Source organism: Scleropages formosus, unplaced genomic scaffold, assembly GCF_900964775.1.
Source record: "Scleropages formosus unplaced genomic scaffold, fSclFor1.1, whole genome shotgun sequence".
In the NCBI taxonomy this organism is placed as follows: domain Eukaryota; kingdom Metazoa; phylum Chordata; class Actinopteri; order Osteoglossiformes; family Osteoglossidae; genus Scleropages; species Scleropages formosus.
Window position 1 is genome coordinate 437371 of NW_021641041.1, and position 22352 is coordinate 459722.

At 42.4% G+C, this 22352-nt stretch overlaps 2 protein-coding genes and 1 pseudogene across 2 annotated transcripts; 2 read left to right on the forward strand and 1 right to left on the reverse strand.

The window, feature by feature from the left end:
• The first annotated feature begins 1120 nt into the window (after positions 1 to 1120).
• LOC108931256 (guanylate-binding protein 1-like) lies at positions 1121 to 8022 on the forward strand. The gene is made up of 5 exons (XM_029249534.1): positions 1121 to 1292; positions 1401 to 1528; positions 3093 to 3202; positions 3579 to 3783; positions 7969 to 8022. The coding sequence occupies exons 1-5, from the start codon at positions 1121 to 1123 to the stop codon at positions 8020 to 8022; spliced, it is 669 nt and encodes a 222-aa protein (XP_029105367.1).
• A 1773-nt stretch (positions 8023 to 9795) lies between these two features.
• LOC114909729 (urokinase plasminogen activator surface receptor-like) lies at positions 9796 to 12140 on the reverse strand. The gene is made up of 5 exons (XM_029249535.1): positions 11886 to 12140; positions 11279 to 11398; positions 10742 to 10888; positions 10349 to 10459; positions 9796 to 10004 (listed from the first exon to the last, which is right to left on the reverse strand). Exons 1-5 carry the CDS (start codon positions 11932 to 11934, stop codon positions 9796 to 9798), a joined length of 636 nt encoding a protein of 211 aa, XP_029105368.1. The 5' UTR covers positions 11935 to 12140.
• Positions 12141 to 19584: 7444 nt separating this feature from the next.
• Positions 19585 to 20408, forward strand: LOC114909730 (T-cell-specific guanine nucleotide triphosphate-binding protein 1-like; annotated as a pseudogene).
• The last annotated feature ends 1944 nt before the right edge of the window (positions 20409 to 22352 follow it).

The window sequence follows — 22352 nt, forward strand, 5'->3', positions numbered from 1 at the left end:
GGACTCGGACATCTCTCCAGTGTGCACTAAACGAATATGAACATGAACATGTTGTATGCGTATAATTTACTGACTCAGTCTCCACAACATGTTTGGAAAATTGCCGCTGGCATTGAATTTCAGCTTAGTAAGAAGCAACATCTTTTATTAATGTAATTTTATTTCTACTATCGGAACTGCTGAAGCATAAAGTACCTATCAACACACACACACACACACACACACACACACACACAAAACGGAGCGTCTCTGAAATATTGGCAATAGATCTTCAAAAAAATACGAGTATATGTATATACATATATATATATGTAAAAATCTATGGACCGTGTAAATAATTTAATAGCCCTCCATTGTGTCATGTTTTGGATGCGCCAAGTACTTTCAGTTTCACTAAGACATGATATTAGTTTACATTTATTTCTTAAGCAGACACATTTTTCTCCATTTTCCCCATTACATCAACACGACAGCTTTTTTACTAAATTACTTGGCAGTGATTTATATCAGCTATTACTGGATTTTGAAGAACTTTAACATCTGCTGCTGTTAAATAAGAAACATTCTTCCTTCCACATCTCAGTTAAAATGGTGGAAACTGAGCTTCAGAAAAAGTCCTAAATCCAAGTGAAAGGAAAAGGACAGCTTATTTTAATCTAGGCCTATCTTAAGCAATTAAAAATATATGCAATGTACAATTTAAGTCAAACCACCTTATGGCTCATGTCATTGAACAAAGAGGAACTTTTCTTAATTTGGGGTTCAGTGATAGGAAGTGGATAGTGTAATTTATAGAGTAAGAGCGGGTGGAATGTAGGTCAAGTGGTAGTTTTTGTCTTGCGGAATAAAGACTGGTGGACAAACTTGATGACTTGGACTAGACTGTATTAGTGTGTCCTGCTATGCAATTCTAAAATCCACATTTAGTGGTTAATGACAAAACTTGGAAGGGGTGTGGGAAATGTTTTATACTGAGGAAATAAGAATTTATCCAAAGGTCTTCCAAATGATAGTCCATCACATCATCTATTGCATTGTTCCCTTGATTCTTAAAAATAAAGATGCCATTTTATGGTTCAGTCACTGCAGGTCAAGACAGCAGGCGCCAATAGTGACAGTCATGGAGTCCCCAGTGTGTCTGATTGAAAACATTGATGGGACCCTCAGAGTGGTTCAAGAAGCAACAGAGTATCTCATGAGGATCAATCAGCCAGTGGTGGTTGTGGCAGTGGTAGGACTGTACCGCACTGGCAAGTCTTACCTTATGAACAAGCTGGCTGGCAAGAGGAAAGGTGGGACTGATTTCCACTCGTAAAACTATGAACATGGGTATACCCATGCCTTTTCTTGTTCTACAGTGATTATTCCTCTGTTCTGAAGAGTCTCTTTGTTCCCAGCAGGATTTGCCCTGGGAGCCACCGTACAGTCCAAGACCAAAGGCATCTGGATGTGGTGTGTGCCTCACCCAGTGAAAGAGGGCCACACTCTGGTGCTGTTGGACACTGAGGGACTAGGAGATGTGGAGAAGGTGAGGAACTGATCATAATATATTTTTTAGTAAACATTAAATCAAAAATAAAAATAAGTTAGTAATCTATACATGTCAGACTACACACAACCAGTTTCTGCTCGAAATCTCCAAGAAACACTTTTCTGACACATGGGCAGTCGTGAAATACCGAACAAAAGAAATAAAAACAAAAGCACAGAAGCTACAAAAATAATAGGGGGGGAGTATTGATTACAAATCCACCTACATGCATGTCACATTTAAGATGAAGGACACTTATCAGTGTGTCAGCTGTGAAAGAGGTCTGACAAACAACACCTTTTTGTAGTCTTTCGTCATCTTGCGAGAATAATACGTTCCATTTGTAAATTGACTTCTCATCAGTCTAGGACATTACCATTCGTTTCAATGGTTAAATATGATACATTCCGTAGCCTCAAAGCTGACACCTATTTATACTAATGGAGCCATGTTACAGTATCAGGAAACAAGTGGCTTTAGCAAACAAGGGGCAGTGGAGGTTCAGAACATAATGTAGCATCAGCCAAAGTGTAACTGTAAAGATCACATGGTGTCACTAATCTCTGTACTCAGTAACATGGTGGCAATAACTGTACAAGTTTCAAAATTAATGGGTGGCTGATTACTGTTTGAATTTTGCCAGGGAAGCAATGATGAAAACGATGACTGTCTATTTCAATGAGGAAATGTCGCAGTAGAAAAACGGAAGGCAGATGTCACGCGCTTCCAAAATCTAGGCAGGGCTGTCATTTGGAAATTTCTTGAACTTCTGATAAATTTATAAACCCATTCTGAAGCAAACACATGAGAATTGGAGGTCCAAGCAGGAGAACAAAGCAGTATGGTGTAATGAGTTGTATTCTACACTTGCAGAGATCAGGACAAGTTAGTTTTTGGATTGAAACCAGAGAGTTTCTTAATGCCACAACATCTGTTGCAAACTTCCTATATATAGTTTGTCTTCTGTATTTGTTTGTGTGTCCATCCTATGGGAATCTGTGTATGTCAAAGAGTTTATCTTTGTATAAGTGCAAACATTGTTTCTTTACTGCGTTTTCATACCAAAGCAACAGTGGCTCCATACATGCACTTCAGGTGGTTCAGAATTTATTTCTCATGAATACCAGCATGAAGTTGCATACCTTCCATGTCACGGCAAGTTGCCAAATGTGAATATCGTTGATCATTTGGACAAGGTGTTGAAAATCTGCCTTTCACATAGACCTTCAACACCTCAGTTTCTTTATAAACTAGAGTCTTTGCTTGACCAGTGCTGCAGTATCCACCTGCAAGTAGTTCAACACTTTCAAGACACTGTTCCAAGAAGCAATGAAACAGTTTGAATTCAAAGTATTACCAAAATTTAACTTGCATATTTTTCTATATTTTGTATTATTTGCAACCAGTGTTTTTGGTGTCATTTAAGAACTTTGTTTTTTATTCTTTTACATTGTCATCTGCATGTTTCCAGGGAACACCAAAAGATGAACAGACTGGACTCTAACTGTAATTAATAAAATTTAAATTTATTTAACCTGGTGATGTGGGCTAACTTCTTCAGGGTGACCAGAAGAATGATGCCTGGATTTTCTCTCTTGCCATCTTGCTGAGCAGCACTCTTGTGTACAACAGTCGAGGCACTATAGACAACCAAGCTGTGGAAAACCTCCAGTATCCTTTTGTTGAGTTATAGTACAATAAAATGTGTGCTCAACTCAAAGAAGGGTTGGCTGATGACAGCTGTATCCATCCCAGACAAGCTTACTTCAAAAAAACTGCCTTTATAGGTCACTAGTCACAGTTTCTGGTTGTAGTTTGTGTAAAAGGGCTTTAAAGAATGTGGGATTTGCTCATTGTGATGTAATAATTTACTTTGATCCTTTGCGTTAAAACGCTGAAATAGAACAAGAGTGGGTGATACTGTTTAGCGCTATGTGTGGAACAACATACTGTGTTTTGAGTCACAACCAGGAAGCGTGAAGACATTTTAGTGGCTGTAAGTTAAACCCAAAATCTCCAGCAGGCCATTGTTCCTCAACCTCTGCAGATACGTCACAGAGTTGACAGAACGGATTAAGGTCAAAGCCCCCAGTGCTTCATCTGCCGAGGATGATGATGCAGAAGACGCCCAGTTTGTTCAGTTCTTCCCCAGTTTTGTGTGGGCTGTGAGGGACTTCACTTTGCAACTACAGATAGATCGGAGGCAGGTGAATGAAGATCAGTATCTTGAACATGCACTGACTCTTAAAAAGGTAAGAATCATGCCACAAGTGATTATATATCAGTGATGTTAGTGCTAAACTAGTCCAATGGGTTGTGTTTTATTCTGTCTCTTTTTCTTAATAAAGACAGACAATCCCAGGTCTAAAGTAACTGTTTAATAAACTTCAAACACTGCACTTACAAACTCAGATTGCGTGGGCTAGCTTTCTCCTGGTGCACACTCTAAAAGTGGCACCTGCTGCAACAGCATATATAAGAATAGTTCCTATTGTTACATCCTTTCTCTTTTTTTTTTTTTTTTTTTTCTTTTTCCTAAGTAACAACACTCGAAAACTTTACTGGGTATTCTTAACTATATCACAAACATACATTTTGTTTCTTTTCCCCCCACAATAATTAACATTATCCAAAATATCACCGTACATAGTCTAAGTACTGAGGTGCCTTTACAACTCGACCAGCTCTCGTGACAACAGTCGACTATGCGTCCATCCGCATGGCTCCCTGGATCTGTTTGGCTATGGATGTAGTGACCGTTGGTGTGCTGACTGGAACATCCGTATGTTCAGTACCATCCGAACTGACAGCATCTGTGCTCATAGTCACTGTAGGGTTTGCATCATGAGCCTTTCTGAGGTGCCTGCGGTTTCTCCTGATAACACTTCCAGAGTCTACTGAACTCTATATGACCTTGCGTCGAGTGGCTGCACCACGGTGTCCGTCCGCCAGGTGGTATGAGGCTCAAATGGTTGTATTCTCACTGCGTCACCTTGTCGTAATATGTCCATGTCCTTAGCTGATTTGTTAAAGTAGGTCTGTTGTCGACGTTGGTTGGCCTTCAACTCTCCCAGTGAACATTGAACTTTCGGTTGTAGAAGACTCTCTTTTGTAGGTAACAATGTTCTAGTCCGACGGCTAAGCAGTCTCTTGGCTGGGCTAGCTGATAGTCCTTGCGTCAGCGTGTTTCTGTGGTCCAGAATGGCTAAATAAGGATCCTGTTTTGTCTCCTGTGCTTTAAACAGCAGTCTCTTGGCCGTTTTCACAGCTGATTCCGCCTTGCCGTTGCTCTGCGGATAGCCCGGTGATGAAGTCTTATGTTGATATTCCCAGCGAAGACTGAATTTCTGAAATTCCTGGGATGTGAACTGTGGGCCGTTATCTGAAATGGCAATGTCTGGGATGCCCTGTCGCGCAAATGAGCCTTCAGCTTCCTGATCACAGTAGCCGCTTTGGTGTCAGGCAAAAAATCTAGTTCCCAGAAATTTGAGTAGTAATCTACTGTAATAAGGTAATCCTTATTATCAAAGGTAAACAAATCGATGCCTACCTTGGCCCATGGCCTGTTTGGCATTTCGTGCGGCTTCAACGTTTCCTTCTGTTGGTTACAGTCCACCGACCGGCAGGTGTCACATTTTTGTATATACGTCTTGATTTGGTCATTCATTCTCTGCCAATAGACACACTCTCTGGCCCTCCTGAGGGATCCTTCCACACCTAAATGAAATGAATGGATGCGCTGGGTTATTTCTTTCCTTAGTACATCCGGAATGACAACCCCTTCGCCCCTGAAGACAATTCCATCCTGGTAACTCAATTCCTCCTGAAACAGGAAATAATGTCTGATCTCATTTGGCGTGTCTGCCTTTTCCTTTGGCCATCCATGTTGAATGGTTTTGATCAGTGTCTGTAATGTTCTGTCCTCTTTCGTGGCGAAACGGATCCTGCCAAGTCCGTCCTCTGAGAATGGGAGATGCTGTACCATGTTGACCGTCTCTATCTCAGTTTCTACAGATCCAGCGGGCGGACTCTCAGTCAAGTAGGCTCTGCTCAGAGGGTCTGCTAACACCATATCTCGGCCTGGAACATAGACGATGTCCACATCATACTTCTGAATTCTTAACATCATTCTTTGAAGTCTTTTTGGAGCGCTGAGCAGTGGCTTTCGCATTATGTTCTCTAACAGTTTGTGATCACTTTGTACAGTTACTCTCCGTCCATACGTGTATTGATGAAACTTTTCCATACTGAAAACTAGAGCCAAGAATTCTTTCTCTATTTGGGCGTAACCCCGTTCTGTTTGTGTTAATGCTCTGCTTGCAAATGCTACTGGCATACCTCCCTGCAGGAGAGCCGCACCAAGACCTGTGTCAGAGGCATCACACTGGATTGTAAGTTCCTCATCTGGGTTGTAGTATTTCAGCACTGATGCGTTTGCGATGATTTCTTTTATTTTGCTTAGTGCCTCTTCGTGCCGTGCTGTCCAACACCATTCTCTGTCTTTGTGGGTCAATTGTCTCAGAACCTCGCAATGGTCTGAGAGGTGTGCACAAAACCTCGGAAGGTAATTCACCATCCCCAACAGTCTCTGGATGCCTTTCACACCTGTTGGTTTAGGCATGTGTGTTATGGCTCGAACCTTGTCTGGATCTATCTTCAGGCCATCCGATGTCAAGAGGTGTCCAATGTAGGAGACTTCCTTTTGTCACAGTTTGAATTTGTCAATGTTAAGTTTAATGCCTTTCGCCCTGCATTGCGTCAGACATGCTTTCAATTCTCATCGTGGTCTCGCTCTGCTGTTTCCGGGGTCTCTCCCTGTCTCGTAATAAGCACATCATCAGCTATAATGTATATGCCTGGCAAACCCTCCAATGCAAGTGTCAGCTTTCTTTGAAAGATCTCAGGAGCTGGGCTTATGCCTATCGACATCCTGAGCCATCTGTACCTTCCAAAAGGAGTAGCGAAAGTGGTGAGATAGCTGGACTCCTCCTCCAGCTTGACATGCCAAAACCCACTTTTGACATCACATACAGTGAACACTCTGGCTTTGAATAGGTCAGGGAGTATGTCCTCAGTGGTTGGTAGAGGAAAATGGCTGCGTTTTAAAGCTTTGTTCAAAGGTCTTGGATCAATGCATACTCTCAGTTTACAGTTGGGTTTCTGTACCACTACCATATTGCTGATCCAATCTGTACTCCTGTCCACTGGCGCAATGATCCCTCTCTGTTGAAGATCTTGCAGTTCTTCCTTCAGCGGTTTCATCATGGCTACTGGTACTCTTCTTTTTGGAAGTTGTACAGGTTTCACTGTGCTGTCAATCTCAATTTTGTAATCTCCTTCCAGGCAGCCATTACCTGTGAATACATCAGCATACGCTGTCTTTATTTGTTGCACTGACAGTGGGCTGCCAATGGGTTCCTCAGTGGTGACTATGCTGTCTATTGCTAAGATGTTCTCATAATGTACTTCAATTAGTTTCATGGCTTCACTCGCCCTCTTGCCCAACAGCGGAACAATACAGTTCTTATCCACCACCTGGAATTCCAGTCTATACAATTTCTGGTTTCTTGGATTTCTCAGTTTCAGCTTGCATTTTGCAATTGGTCTCACTTTGCTTTGGTTGTACATTACTAGCACAGTCCCTGTATCTTCTAGTTCTGTGTCTGGACTCAGCAGATTGATAGGAATTACGTTACAGCTAGCACCGCAGTCAATCTGAAATTTCACAAGTTCTTTTCCTACAAGCATGCCTGCAAACAGCCATGTTTTCTTTCTTCCGTCTGTCTCTCGTTTGTTTACGGTCTGTGTGTCCACTGCACTGACGGCGAGAATGTCCTCATATCCATCACTGAGGTGAGTCTCTGAAACACTGTGTACAGCTTTCTTCTTCCTCTGGTCTAACTGAGATTTACATTTGGCTGCAAAGTGGTTGCCCTTTCCACACTTTTTACATTTCTTCCCAAAAGCTGGGCATTTAGTTTTATTCCTTTCGTGCACTTTCCCGCAGAATTTGCATGAAATTGTATCGCTGGTTTCCTCCTGACCAGGATGCGCTGCTCCCCTCACTGTGTGCACTTCTTCCACCGCCGCCCCCGCAGTGGTTATACTGTTCTCTCTGGACAGTTCTGCTGCTCTGCACATTTGTACGCACGTCTCTAATGTCAGGTTTTTCTCGCGAAGCAATCTCTCTCTCAGTGCTGCGGCGTTAATCCCACAACAATCCTGTCCCTTATGAGCAAGTTTTTAATTTCTCCGAAATTGCAGGTTTTAGCGAGAGTTTTCAACTCCGTGATGTAATTCTCAATTGATTGTCCAACTCGCTGGTTTCTCGTAAAGAATCGATAACGTTCAACAGTCTCGTTTATACTGAGAATACAGTGTTCATCCAATTTTTCTATAATGCTCTGTACCGTTCGCGCGGCTGTGTCACCCATCAGAGTGTCCAGCAGTTCCTGGCCGCTCCCGCCTATGACAGACATGAAAGGGTCTAGAGAAGCCGTGGAGAATGTTATGCTGCCTGTAACATCGTTCAGCATGACCGGTTTGGTGGTGGGTCAGTGATGGTCTGGGGAGGCATATCCATGGAGGGACACACAGACCTCTGCAGGCTAGACAATGGCACCCTGACTGCCATTAGGTATCGGAATGAAATCCTTGGACCCATTGTCAGACCCTATGCTGGTGCAGTGGGTCCTGGGTTCCTCCTGGTGCACGACAATGCCCCGTCTCATGTGGCGAGAGTATGCAGGCAGTTCCTGGAGGATGAAGGAATTGATACCATTGAATGGCCCCCACGCTCGCCTCACCTAAATCCAATAGAACATCTCTGGGACATTATGTTTCGGTCCATCCGACGCCGCCAGGTTGCACCTCAGACTGTCCAGGAGCTCAGTGATGCCCTGTTCCAGATCTGGGAGGGAATACCCCAGGACACCATCCGTCGTCTCATTAGGAGCATGCCCCGACGTTGTCAGGCATGCATACAAGCACGTGGGGGCCATACAAACTACTGAGTACCATTTTGAGTTGCTGCAATGAAATTTCAGCAAAATGGACTAGCCTGCCGCATCATTTTTTCACTTTGATTTTCGGGGTGTCCTTGAATTCAGCCCTCTGTAGGTTGATAATTTTCATTTCCATCAAACGATGTGGCATCCTTTCGTTCCTAACACATTACCCAGTCCATATCAGTATAGACATCCAGCATGATTTTTTTTCCCCATTGAGATCTGATGTGTTTTCAAAGTGTTCCTTTAATTTTTTTGAGTAGTGGTATATTCAATTTACAGTGGTCCCCCCTTATCCGCAGTTTCAGTTACCTGCAGTCCAGAAATGTTAAATGGAAAATTCCTGAAATAAATTCATAAGTTTTAAATTGCATGTCATTCCGAGTAGCATGATGAAATCTTGCGCTGTTTTGCCCGGGACGTGAATCATCCATTTGCACAGCGTATCCACGCTGTATACGCTACCCTCCCGTTAGTTACTTAGTAACATCTCGATTATCACATTGACCGTCACAATATCACAGTGCTTGTGTTCAAGTAACCTTTTTCTTATTTATTAAAAGAAATTTTTAAAAAAAGTATAAATGGGAGGCATGGTGATGCGGCAAGTTCTGCCGGTGTGTATCTAGCAGTGTAAGTCACCTTGGTGTGTGGACTGAAGTCGCTTTGGAGAAAAGCATCTGCTAAATAAAGCAATGTAAATGTAAATGCCCTCTTTGTGAGTCTGGGGTTTGAGCCTCGCTTGCGATGCCTGTTCGCTGTGACCCCACTAGGGACAAGCGGTTGTCGACGATGGATGGATGGTGGGTGTACTTATATCCATGCTTTCAGGCATCCGTTGGGAGACTTGGAACATATCCCCGGCAGATTATGGGGGGCCACTGTACTTCCCACTAGGATATTAGACAAACAACAATACCAAAATGACTTTTCAGGAGGGAAATTTTATTCCACTTAACTCTCAAAATAGTAAGCAGCCAACAACAAATATTTTGTCAAAACTTGAAACAACCTGAAAATCTGCATTTAAGATAAAATATACGAGCAGTAAAAAAAAAGGAAGTATACCGTATTGTGACAGCTACAAAAAAAGTAGAATTTTCCCATATAGACCAAATAAAATATAAGAATATATAGAAATTCAAAGCTGTTTTGCAATGACATGACCTGTACTTTGTAACAGTGTTGAACATAGGAGATTTGTATGCGTTATGTGTATGGAAAAATACCAGTGACCAGATTTCAGTGGAAACACTGTCACTGGATGAGGACAGTAGAGACCAGAGGCACTAGCAGGAGGAGGATGCTCTGCATGGTGCGCCGAGCATCATTGCACAGGTTTCCTTCACAGCAGTTCATGCTGACACCAACGCCTAGGCCAAGTTGTGCTGACAAGTCACTGGCAGCAGCACAAATATTTGAGGACACACAGCCTTTCATGGTCACCACCCCACCCTGTGCAGAAACTGAAAAAGAAAATGAATAGAGGGACTTGAAAAACAGTGATTTTTTTTTTTTTCCTATGAAATAGTTGAAATATGCTTCAATGCCTTTTTTTACTATTAAAGAAATAACTTCCTATTATAAAAGTCTTACAGTTTTAGTGAGGTTTTCAGGGGTAATTGCTGTTCAGTGTACTGAGAGGTGGAAGAAGTGTGGAAAATAGAACCAGTAATTTTCATTCATGTGAATCATTTGTTTTTATCAGAATTCATTATCAAATTTGGTTTTAGTTCTAGCTACTATATCACTGCATATTTCTCCCCATTGGTATGCATCAAACTGAAGTTGTCAGGCAGACGATTCCTACCAGTGGTCTTGAGGCAACTATTTTCATCTCCAACACAGTTAAGAATTGATGTGCAGTCATTGCCATTACAGGTGAAGCACCGCTTTCCATTTGGGGCATTTTTTGACCATGCTGTAATATAAAACAGTAGTAACAAGTAATTTACGAATATCAAAAGGACGACAGAGAAGGCAGCTACCACATAAATACCATGGTGGGTTGATTGCTATACATCTCTGTGATCTATGCCACCTTTTACAGTTCGACTGCAAGTTTTGCTTTGAATGCTGGTGTGAAATTGAGGGAACACTATTGTACTCTTGCACTATTTTATTTCTATGTAGACACGATTAAACTACATATGTGACAGGTGAGATTAAATATATGCAGGTAACGTCGATATTTGCATAATACCAGGAGTGTTTTGAGAGTTGCAAAGGCCAGTGTTACAGCACTCAGTGTTCACTGCTGTCCTGGTGACTCCAAAATTGATGGAACCAGAGGTACATTCTTGAGGTTTTGCACAGGACTTTGCTGATGCTTCAGTCAACACAGAATTTCCTGGAAACCAAATGTACAGGTTATTGCAGCTGCACTTCAACTACATTGAACAAGGCAAAATAAGATGTACTTGCACTAATATTTTTACCTGAAGAAAAGATGTAAAAAATGAATCAAGTAATAGCATAATTAGTTTCATATCACGTAATATTATTTACAGTTACCAGAATAAAAGCATAAGAATTTACCTTAAAATCTGATGGCTTTATACGATTTCTTAACTGTTTGTTTTGTAATCTAGGTAGTATACTTGTAAGCATTTCAAAGATATAATTTAACACCAATTTATGCACAACTGCCAGTATTACTGGGAGATCAAAACAATTTTAGTAGCTTTCATTTTTCATATGTTACAGTAACCTCACAGACAGTACCAAAATTCATTCTCACCTATATACACAGTCGTAGTCATACTTCCACATTTGGTTTGATCAGACGGACAAGTTTTGGTGGTCTCTGTGCATTTTCCATTTGAGCCAGGTATACATTCGTAGCAATTAAGTGGATAACCTAAAAATATATTTTCGTATCATTAGTCAAAATTATAGCACAAGAACACAATGAACCATATATTCAACATAAGAGAAAAATAAAAGTTACAGTGTGCAGCAGTGGAGACTGCTTTAAAATTATAATTACTGGATTGTAGCAGTAATCCTGTTTATGCACATTTTGGTGCCGTTATACACACTCTGCATTGTGGCTACCCTGGTGTTGAGGTTTCTGTTCTACAGCAGAGGCACAACAATTGCAATTAGATGTATCTAATGACTTAACGGCATTTGGATAAAGATATGATACTTCAGTGTTACAAAAATAACCACAATGATCGGAGTAATATCAGCAAGCGGAGGTTTATGTTTCATGTGAATAAGCCTAAAGAGAAATATCTGAAGTTTACACAGTGTGAAAGAACAAGCAGTTAAAAATCCAGCCACCATCTGAATGTTTAAGAACAAGGAGGATGTGTTCAGCAAACTCTACTTTAGTACTGTACCTTTAGAGAAGGCTGCACAAGTGAGGATGACCTGGAGGAGAAGTTTCATCTTCAGTTCTTTGTGGTGCACAAGTGTGTGAGTCGTTTTATTTCACTTTTTTATACCCATCCGAGAAGTGACGCAGAAGAGAAGGGGTGCGTTTCCTGATAAACGAAACTGAATTTATGATATCCTATCCTTATGATATCCTGTATCCTGATCCTGTGTTGATGGGGATAAAGAAAAGGTTGCATTCCTGTAACTGAAACCTTTGGTTTATGCCAATAAATATGCACTAAAATAGTAAGTAAGATGAGCCAGTTTTTACTTATCTTTTCCTCTTGGCAAGGACAAATGAGAAAGAAGTAAATGAAAACATCTACTTATTGTAGCGTCCGGATGGGAATCCGACACGGACGCGGGTTGCTATTACGTCCGAACACGGAGGAAACGTAGAATGACCTCACGTGCAGGGTGATGTTAAAAGTGCACTGTGCGTATTGTAAGACACTCGGTGGAAGTGAAACAGGAAACACACGGTGTTTGAACTACGGCGAACAGTGAAACGCTACTCTGTGAGTATGACCGCAATCCCGAGACGTGACGAAATACCGGACTGGTACACTGGACCAGGACTGGAGCACAAGAAGCAGGAAGTGACAGGACGGGCACTCGGGAGTGGAACATGAACAGCTAGGAAACAGACTGAGGGAACAAGAGACTACTAATCGCCAAGAGGACACAATGGAACCGCTGATTAAGAATCCTCAATTGGTTCTGCTCCGCTGGCTCCTTTTATACCTCCGTGTCCTATGAGACTGTGAGGTGATACGTGAGTGTTACCTAGCAGCACTGAGTGGCGCCGCCGCTGACCAGGAAGGGCAGTGACCCCAAGGGACACACACACACACACACACATTTTCAGAACCGCTTCTCCCATATGGGGTCGCTGGGAACCGGAGCCTAACCCGGCAACTCAGGGCGTAAGGCCGGAGGGGGAGGGGACACACCCAGGACGGGACGCCAGTCCGTCGCAAGACACCCCAAACGGGACTCGAACCCCAGACCCACGGGAGTGCAGGACCCAGTCCAACCCACTGCGCCATCACAGAAAATATCTCTGTTATAAGCGAAAATCTCTGTGGACTTGAATCCAGAAGAGATAGTCCATGGTGTCATTGCTGACATGAAAGCCTCACTCACACATCCAGGGATTTGGTATACACTGGCTGTTTTGCCTGGGTTTTATCTCATCCAACCATCAAGAGCTCTGTTGTAATAGGTCTTAAATGGACCATAAACACACTTGCCCAGAGGCTGCAAGCGATGTGAAGTATGGGTTGCAATTGTGAGCATGACAATATCTTATGTTTTTGCAGTATCTAGTGCTCTCAATGAAATGTGTGAAGGCCATGGAACTGGTCAGCAAGCTTCTTGATATGGCTTACAAGCTCCCTCTCTGTCTCCTCTGTGAAGACCCTCTTTGCTTCCGCTGTTCCGCTGTACCCTACAGTTTTTACTTCCTTCTTTTTAATGTACCTTTGCAAGGATGACCGGTCAATATTTCTGTCTTTTGCCGCTGATCTGATGGATTTTCCACCCACGGCATCAGTGAGTCATGGGTCATCAGTCATCAGTAAGAAATAAAGGAGCATATTGGCCTAATTTACCCATGTGTCAGGAGACTGAGAGAGAAATTAACCTAACATTAAGAGCACTTTTGGGACATTTCTTCAGTGCTGGGGAGGATTCAACAGTTCTGAAGCAGAGAGGGAGTTTGTTTCACCACAAACTATTATTGAGGTTCCTACTTTTCATTATTTAGAGTCTGCTTTTAAATAAAGAGAAGTGAAAGATTTTTCATTTCAAATATATTAAGGCTTGTAGATGTCTGATAGTTGTTTAAATGCTGTTGAGTTAAGGTGGCTGTTAGCATGGTATACAGAAAAGCCCTGTATGTGTTTCCTCAAGTGATATTTAAACAGTGCTTAAAATATAAAACTCACTTTCACTCTCTGGTCCCTTTCACTGTCTCACTCATGCACACACCCACTCGGCTTTCCCACACCACAGGCAATTTTTTCATCACCAATTCACCTGAACAGCATGTCTTCTGCTTGTGGCAGGAAACCTACACAGACACGAGGACAAGCAAACTCCAAGCAGACTAAGCAGATTCAAACATATGCCCAAACACTGTGTTACAAGCTGTGCCACTGTGACACCATATTATAAAACTGTGCCGAATATTATCAATGGATACTAGACAAGCGGATAAACTCAGTCCTTCCATTGATGTAATGCACTTTTTGTACTGTTTTCTGAAATGTACGTTGATTTGGGGACAAGCACCTGATAAATGAGTGGATGAAAATGTGACATTGAAGACAAGATATAATGTTTCAAATATAGTTACAAATATACTGATTAAATTTATAACTGGTGCTACAATGTTTGCTTTCTCTCTCCTTCCTTACAGCATTTCACAATAGCTGAGCTTGAGATTGAGCCTGTTTTGTAATTTACATGATATATGATGGATCAGAGGTACTAAAAAAATTTTCCATTTGAGAAAATTCAGACACAAAATAGTCAGCGATGCAAATTAAAAATCTCGCCAAAAGTTCAATATACTCAAGACTAAGGCCTATGACCAGTAAGAAAAAAGAAGTACATGATATTTTCTCAAGGGGGTGCGGTGGCGCAGTGGGTTGGACCGGGTCCTGCTCTCCAGTGGGTCTGGGGTTCGAGTCCCGCTTGGGGTGCCTTGCAACAGACTGGCGTCCCGTCCTGGGTGTGTCCCCCTCTCTCCAGCCTTATGCCCTGAGTTGCCGGGTTAGGCTCCGGTTCCCCGTGACCCCGTATGGGACAAGCGGTTCTGAAAGTGTGTGTGTGTGATATCTTCTCTCAAGACTATAGAATAATGTAATAAGTAAAAGTACAATCATCCCATATATAAGTGATTTTAAATGAAGGTATAGACAATGTGAAGCAGTATACAATGATACAATTTGTACTTTTTAAACAATATCTAACATTGGAGAGGTGGAAATATTTTGCATATGGTTAAATGCCTGAAACAATTAACAAATTTAAATGTTTTTAAATATACACTTTCTGAACTGAATTCTGTTTGTGTAAGGGAACAAGATCCTGAATGTATGCAAATCACTGTGCGGCCTGGCCTGAACCCACACCGTTTTCACTCAAGGTGAGATGACTTACACTGCTAGATACACTACTTACAATGGGTCACTCATCCATACATCAGTGGAACACACTCTCTCTGTCACTCACACACTATGGGTGACTTGGTCACGAGTCCACCGGAACAGAATGCCTTTGGACTGTGGGAGGAAACCCACACAGACATGGAGAGAACATGCAAATAACATGCAAATGCAACACAGACATGGAGAGAACATGTAAACGCCACACAGACTGAGCAGAAATCGAACTCGCATCCTCTTGCCCCACTACTCCTTGTGTCACTGTTCCGCATACACTGTGACAGCAATTAAACTCCGCACACCCAGTATCTAGAGTTGGATCTGAATTCAGAACCTTGAAAGCAGCTCAGGAGTTTTGAGGCACTGTCCTTATTTGCTGCATGATTTTGGATCTTTTCTACAAAAATAACAAGCTAGCACATTGTATCGGTCACCACTAAATTACCTAGGTAAATTGGTAAAATGATTTTCTATGGACTATTATGTCCAACAAACAGCACAGTGCAAGTTACCTTAATGTTTTACAGTCTACTGTCTCTGGCTCATCTTATTTTAGAGCACTTTTTCTTTTTAATCCTGACATTTTGGTGCTGCTTTTCTATTCATGCCACTGTTGTCATCAATCTGTTTTTATTTTTTTACATTATGAGTATTGTTTTCAGCTACACGTTGTACTGAGTATTTGAACTGCAGAAATGTCTCAGAGTTTCATGGAAACAGATTCAAAGAGATGAACAAAGTATGCTGTAGACTCTGACCCACATGGCTGATATCTCTCGATCTTTAATGCAGTGCTGAATGAGAAACACGTTCTTAAAATATTAAAATTTGACTTTTTACTGTCACCAAGTGACTACTGACCAGATGATCAATCACCATTTGTTTTCTGCTGTATCAGTTCAGAAAGGGCTGTTCCGCACTCTGCTAATTCTTACACTTGGGCACAATTTGATATACATTTACGTTTATTCACTTATGTCCAAAGCGACTTACAACGGATACTATGTAGTGTTACTAGCCCACACACCTTATTCACCAAGGTGACTACATTGTAGATACACTACTTACAAGGGGTTACTCATCCATTCGTCAGTGAAACACACTCACTCCATGACACTCACACACTATGGGGGAACCTGAACAACATGTCTTTGGACTGTGGGAGGAAACCCACGCAGACACGGGGAGAACATGCAAACTCCACACAGACTGAGCGGGGATAGAACCCACATTTTCTCATACCACCCAGGCACTGTGAGACAGCAGCACTACTCGCTGTGCCACCAAAATATATGATTTATTGATTGAGAGGAGGGCATGGTGGCACAGCAGGTTTGGCCAGGTCCTGCTCTCTGGTGGGTCTGGGATTCAAGTCCTGCTGGGGGTACCTTGCGATGGACTGGCGTCCCATCCTGGGTGTGTCCCCTCCTCCTCCAGCTTTCAACCCTTTAGTTCCAGTATTCCATTTTGTTTGGTGAACAATCCTGTTTGTCATTTGCCCATCATTTCCCTGTTTTCTCTGAGTAATGTTAGATTCTTCCTGTCTCAGCTCCATCTTTGATTCAATATCCATCTTCGAACCCGAAATTCAAAATGATTTTGTTATTATACCTATGTTGTCACTAACCCTTTTTCAGCTTCTTGAGGTCACAAATGACGAGACCGACTTCTGGGTTTTCCAATAACAACATTACATTTCATTAAAACACCAACAAAAAACATCTATCGCTCAACTCGTACACTCTACGAGGCAAACTCTTCTTCTCTGCTATATCACGTTTTTGCTAAAACAAAGAACGTTATTAACGTATGGCCATCTAGTGGCAGCTCTATAGGTTGCATTCCAAATTGTACAATTTTAACTCACCGCCAACCACACACACACATTTTCAGAACCACTTGTCCCATACGGGGTCGTGGGGAGCCGGAGCCTACCCGGCAACATAGGGCATAAGGCCGGAGGGGAAGAGGACACACCCAGGACAGGACGCCAGTCCGTCGCAAGGCACCCCAAGCGGGACCCGAACCCCAGACCCACCAGAGAGCAGGACTGTGGTCCAACCCACTGCGCCACCGCAACCCCATGATCACCACCAACCACTTATCAGCAATCACAAGTTGGCAACCAAAGACAAACACCTTTCCACACAACATCAAACAGCACCAACTCAAACATTGAAAGATACAAAACGATATAGGCTTTCACATTTCTTTTTTCACTCACTGGCACTTTTGGAGGAACTGCTTGGAAAAGTGTGCCTGCTGTGTATATTATTTTGCCTGGTGAATATGTCACTTTCAGTGCATAACACACACACACACTGGCTGAAACCTCTCATCCTGAGTGGGGTCACGGCAAACCAGACCTAACCCAGCAACTCAGGGTGCAAGGCTGGAGGGGGAGGAGACACACCCTGGACAGGATGCTAGTCTGTTACAAGGCACCTCAAGCAGGACTGAAACCCCAGACCCATCAGAGAGCAGGACCTGGTCAAGCCCGCTGCACCACTGTGTCCATTATAGCTTAATCATCATTTTCTCTATTCTCCATGAGCAGTCATTCAGTGGCTTTTGGAACAATACAGTTAAAAGTGACTGGTTGGTCTCTACACTATTTTCCTACCCTAACATAAAATGATGATTTTTCACAGGTGTAAGTCATTTTCCACCATTTAAAAAAAATTTCTTAAAAAATCCACTCTGTGACACATCTGATGAAATCTTGCTTAGTAATCTGAGGACACGGGAGCATGAGAGATTGATCCCAAGGGCAGGTTTTATTGAAGAGAATCGGGGCAGTGGTTCCTGCGGCAAGGTGATAAAGAAAAGCCATTGTTGAGGTCCATGTTGAAGCTGAGTTGGTGGTCTTGATCCGTGGGGCAATTTCAAAATTTGCAGGAGCCACAGTGACATTCTGCAGATGGCGTGGGTGGTGGATCTGGATTAATGCCTCCATTTGATTTGGTGCAGGTGTGCCTGCTTGAGCTGCTGGAAAGTGTTCTGGGGTGTGACACCTTAACATGAAAATTAAGCATTGGTTCTTCTGTCGGCTGTTTTTTCAGTTGATTTCATGCTGTCTCACGTTTATGGTTTCGTTTCCATTATGCTTTCTTTTCAGTCTTCAGAGTGGAGCTATTTACTTGGATTGGTCAGTTATGAACTTTGCCATGTAGCTCACCATTCCAGAGACCCTTTGAACATCTTTTTTTCCTCCATTGAACATGTTTTCTACAACTGAAATCTTTTTTGGGTCTAATACTGCCATGCCCATGCCACCAGAGCAACGAGGCACACCTGGGGCTCGGCAAAGACAGACGCATAATAGGCTGCAGCAGAACTAATGCTGATGTGGAATCTTGTTTGCCTTGTGCCTAACAAACCTAGTGACTCAACCTTCTTGGTTTCCCTGTTCTCTACCTTGCTCTTTAGTCTCCTCCTGACCTGATTTAACTCCCTGTGTTCTTTGACCTATTGCCTGTTACTTGACTATGCCTTTTGGATTTCCCTTGAAAAGACAAACTTGTGACCACGCTTCTTGGATTTCCCAAAATAAAAGTCAGATTGCGCTGCACTTGGGTCTGTCTACTCATTTCTGGAATGGAACATGGCAAATACCTTTACTGCTAATGATGTATCCAGCAATTAAGTTGTTCTGTTGACATTTTCCTTTATTCATTATTTCAGGTTTGCCATTATTAATGTTGCTAATGCCTTTCTCCATGTCATGAACAGGGATGGGAAACAGGAGGTAGGGGTTTGGACCCCAGTGCAGGTATGTTTATTTTGGGGCACTCATTGAATGAAACAGAGAACATAGGTCAAGGACAGGCGTGGGTCTTCTGAGGCGCAGACGTCATTTTCCAGGGTGAAACAGATCTCGGTAACCAGGTGAGCGAGCAAGCAAGGGTCAGAAGGCGGGCGTTGTAAGATTCTGCAACCCTGTGTAGTGACGGCACTCCTTTTATACCTGGTCATGCTGACTAGCAGCAGGTGCGGTAATTTGCTGATGAGGGCATGGCATGACACTCAAACTGTAATCATGTTGTTCTTTTGATCTTCCCCGTATGATTATATCATCAATTGAAAATATCAGATTAAGCTGTACAATGCTGAATTCATAAAGAATCATGTCAGAACCCTCAGGACTTAGTTTGACTGTGTGGAACAATGCCAGACACAGTACACTAAAGTACTTACAATCATTCCCCCATTCACAATGTAACACACACAGAAAATGGGCACTTTTAAATTCCCCAGGTCATCTGAAACATGTCTTTTCACTGTGAGAGGAAACCCCCTGAAAACTGAGGGGAACCTGCAAACTGCACATATTGAGCCAGATTAAAACCCATGTCACACTATGAGACACGAGCGCTACCCTCTGAGCTACTGTTCTTTCTTAGTCTGAGTCTTAGTGTGCTTTTCATTAGCTGAAATGGATTCAACCTCAATGTGTTAAACCTACAGTTTCCAGAATCAACCTGTTCCCATGACAAAGCTGCAAAAAATCAGCGAAGCAAAGATTCAGGAGATAAGCAGCACGGTGAAGTCACAAGTGGTCGCAGAAGTGGTGGCACAGATTCAGAACATGCTTGGACAGCTGATGTCCACCACTCTAGAGACTGCAGTCACAGGAGAGTCTGGGTCAGGGAAGTCCTCATTCATCAACGCTTTTCGGGGGATTTGAGATAAAGACCCAGAAGCAGCAACAACTGGTGTCACAGAGACAACTGGAGAGGCTAAGGTCTATGCCCACCCTAGCGTTCTCACTGTCCAGCTTTGGGATCTGCCAGGCATTGGAACACCTTCTTTTCAGCCCCAGGATGATCTGGATGCTGTGGGTCTATACCAGTATGACTTCATCATTGTGACATCTGAGCAATTCAAAGAATGTTGTGTAATCCTGCCAAAATGTGTAGAGCAAGTAGGGAAAAATTTCTACTTTGTATGCAAAAAAGTTGATAACAACATAAAGGCAACAAAGGTGCAGAGGTTAGGACTCCTCTACTGTATTGAATCAGATCAGAACCAACTATGAGGCAGGTCTCAGACAGTGTGGGGTTGACCATCCTCGAGTTTTCTTAATCTCATGGTTTAAGTCACAGTGCTTTGACTTCCCTCAGCTGCAGAAAATATTAGTACGCGATTGGTGTGCTACCCAACCTCACCTCCACTGTGAAGGACAAAAGGTAGGCACTGTCTGGGAGCTTGGGGAGAGCAGCCATGGCAGCATGTCTAGGAGCCATGACACCAGGAGGTGCTATATGTGGTAGTGTCCCTCTGCTTATGGATACACTGGGGTCCTACCAGTAGAACTTTGGCCTAGACACCAATTCCTTGCATCGACTGGGGGGCCTTACAGGAAAGTCATATGAGGTAACAAGTCATTTGGAAGATTGATGTGATATTTTTTCTTCCACGCGGCCTTCTAAGGTCTTGTAAAGTCTTTAATGTGTTTCATTTTGACAGTATCTGCTTTAAAATTAAATTTTCTCTGAAATTTTTATGGTTTCTATTGAATAATTATTTAAGCCTGTAGGCACCAGAACAATCTCTACTCCTAAAAGAGAGGTGTGCTCCTCCACAGGTCAAGAACTGTCTATGGATGATGTAGAAAGAATGCTTTTGCAGACTGCCAGGGGTTTACAGGTGCAGGGATATTGGAAAATTGGATCCCAGTTCAAGGCACCATCGCTTCAGGACAGGTCTTCATTGCCTCCTACTTGCAATTTGCATTTAATGACCTGAGAGGTGATCTGATGCTGAGAGGGTGATGCATAGAGTCCCGAATGAATCTGACCTGGAGTATCCAGGATACCAGGAAGATATTTCAGATCCAGGAGAATTCTTCGAAGACTGGTTGAGTTAAATTCAATGCTGATACCTGTCCAAATAATTTGGGTTTGGTGCAATGTAAATATGTCCATGTTTAAGTGGAAATCTACTGTAAAATCCCTATTTAACGCCCCTACCCATTTTTGAAAATACCCGGTATATTTTTTTTTGAGTAATCAGAAAAGAATGAAAAAAAGCTTACCGGTACCAAGTTTTAAATCCCATTCTCTTCCATAGTCCGTAACATGAAACAATCCACAAACACATTAATAACTATATGAGCACGTCAAACTTCCGTGAAAAACACTGATATTGACAACTGTATAACTGTATTAACACATTTACTTGTACTTGTGGCATTTGCATGAACTTTTTAGGGAGAGAAATGATGATCGATTACACTACATGACCTCTAATAAACGCCCCCCTTTTGGAAAATGTAACACCCCCGAGGACGTTAAATAGGGATTTTATGGTATCTTAATTTAGGCTGTTGGAAAATGGCAGGAGGTATACAGATGCATATTTGACACAAATCAATATTATACTACAAACAGTCCTCGAGTTACGAACGTCCGACTTACGTTCAAGCCGTACTTACGAACCACCCTCTTACTGGCTGGAAGTTGATTTCTTTGTCACCCTTCAGTAACAATCAAATGAAACTTCATTGTTAAGTTTATTATATTAAAAACTTGAGTTACTCTATATTCGTAATAATAAACGGGCGTCACTTTGCCAAGCACATGAAAACATTGCGCATCTACAGCGGTTTGTCGGCTCATGGGTGGCCCGCATGAGGCCAGGGTAGGACAGATTTCCTTCTTTTCCTGTTAACAGTGTCTCGTGTTACTGTATTTGGCTTTAATTTTTTTGTTTTTACCCTCCTAACCATGACACCAAAGCGTAAATGTGATGCAAGTGCTGGTGATGCATCTGAGAAAAATTAAACAGTCACGATTGAAACTAAAGAGTAAATAATGAAGCGAAAGATGAAATGCCAATGAACGTTGGAAAAGCAAATGTTAAAGTTTCTTTAATGTTTGTCCCTTTCTCTCTCTGAGAGAGCACTCGGTTACAAAAGACATTTTTTCCCAGTTGTGGAATCTCACTCCAGACAACCTCCCCCACTCTCTGCACTTCCAAGTCCTGTCTCTCATTGTTCCCCAGTCCCCTTCCACATCTCTTTGTTATCGACTGCCCGCCTTTTCCATCGACCACGATTTCAGATCCTCGCCTCTGTTGCTTTATTGATCAACCGACCGTTCGCCTGTCCCTGACCACGAGAAAACATCTAGTCCTTTGATTGTGAATAATCGAACCTGCACTTGGGTCCAGCCTCCTCTGTGTCCTCTGTTCATCATGACAGTAGTAACATTATTATCTCTTTCTATGTTTCTCTCTATTAAAAGTACTGTAGTT

Coding starts and splice junctions, on each gene's coding strand:
- LOC108931256 (XM_029249534.1), top strand. CDS start 1,121: ATGGAGTCCCCAGTGTGTCTGATTGAAAACATTGATGGGACCCTCAGA. Junction 1,529..3,092: donor GACTAGGAGATGTGGAGAAG/GTGAGGAACTGA, acceptor TAACTTCTTCAG/GGTGACCAGAAGAATGATGC. Junction 3,203..3,578: donor CAAGCTGTGGAAAACCTCCA/GTATCCTTTTGT, acceptor CAACCTCTGCAG/ATACGTCACAGAGTTGACAG.
- LOC114909729 (XM_029249535.1), bottom strand. CDS start 11,934: ATGAAACTTCTCCTCCAGGTCATCCTCACTTGTGCAGCCTTCTCTAAA. Junction 10,889..11,278: donor GACTACGACTGTGTATATAG/GTGAGAATGAAT, acceptor TTTGGTTTCCAG/GAAATTCTGTGTTGACTGAA. Junction 10,005..10,348: donor TAGTTGCCTCAAGACCACTG/GTAGGAATCGTC, acceptor TTTCTTTTTCAG/TTTCTGCACAGGGTGGGGTG.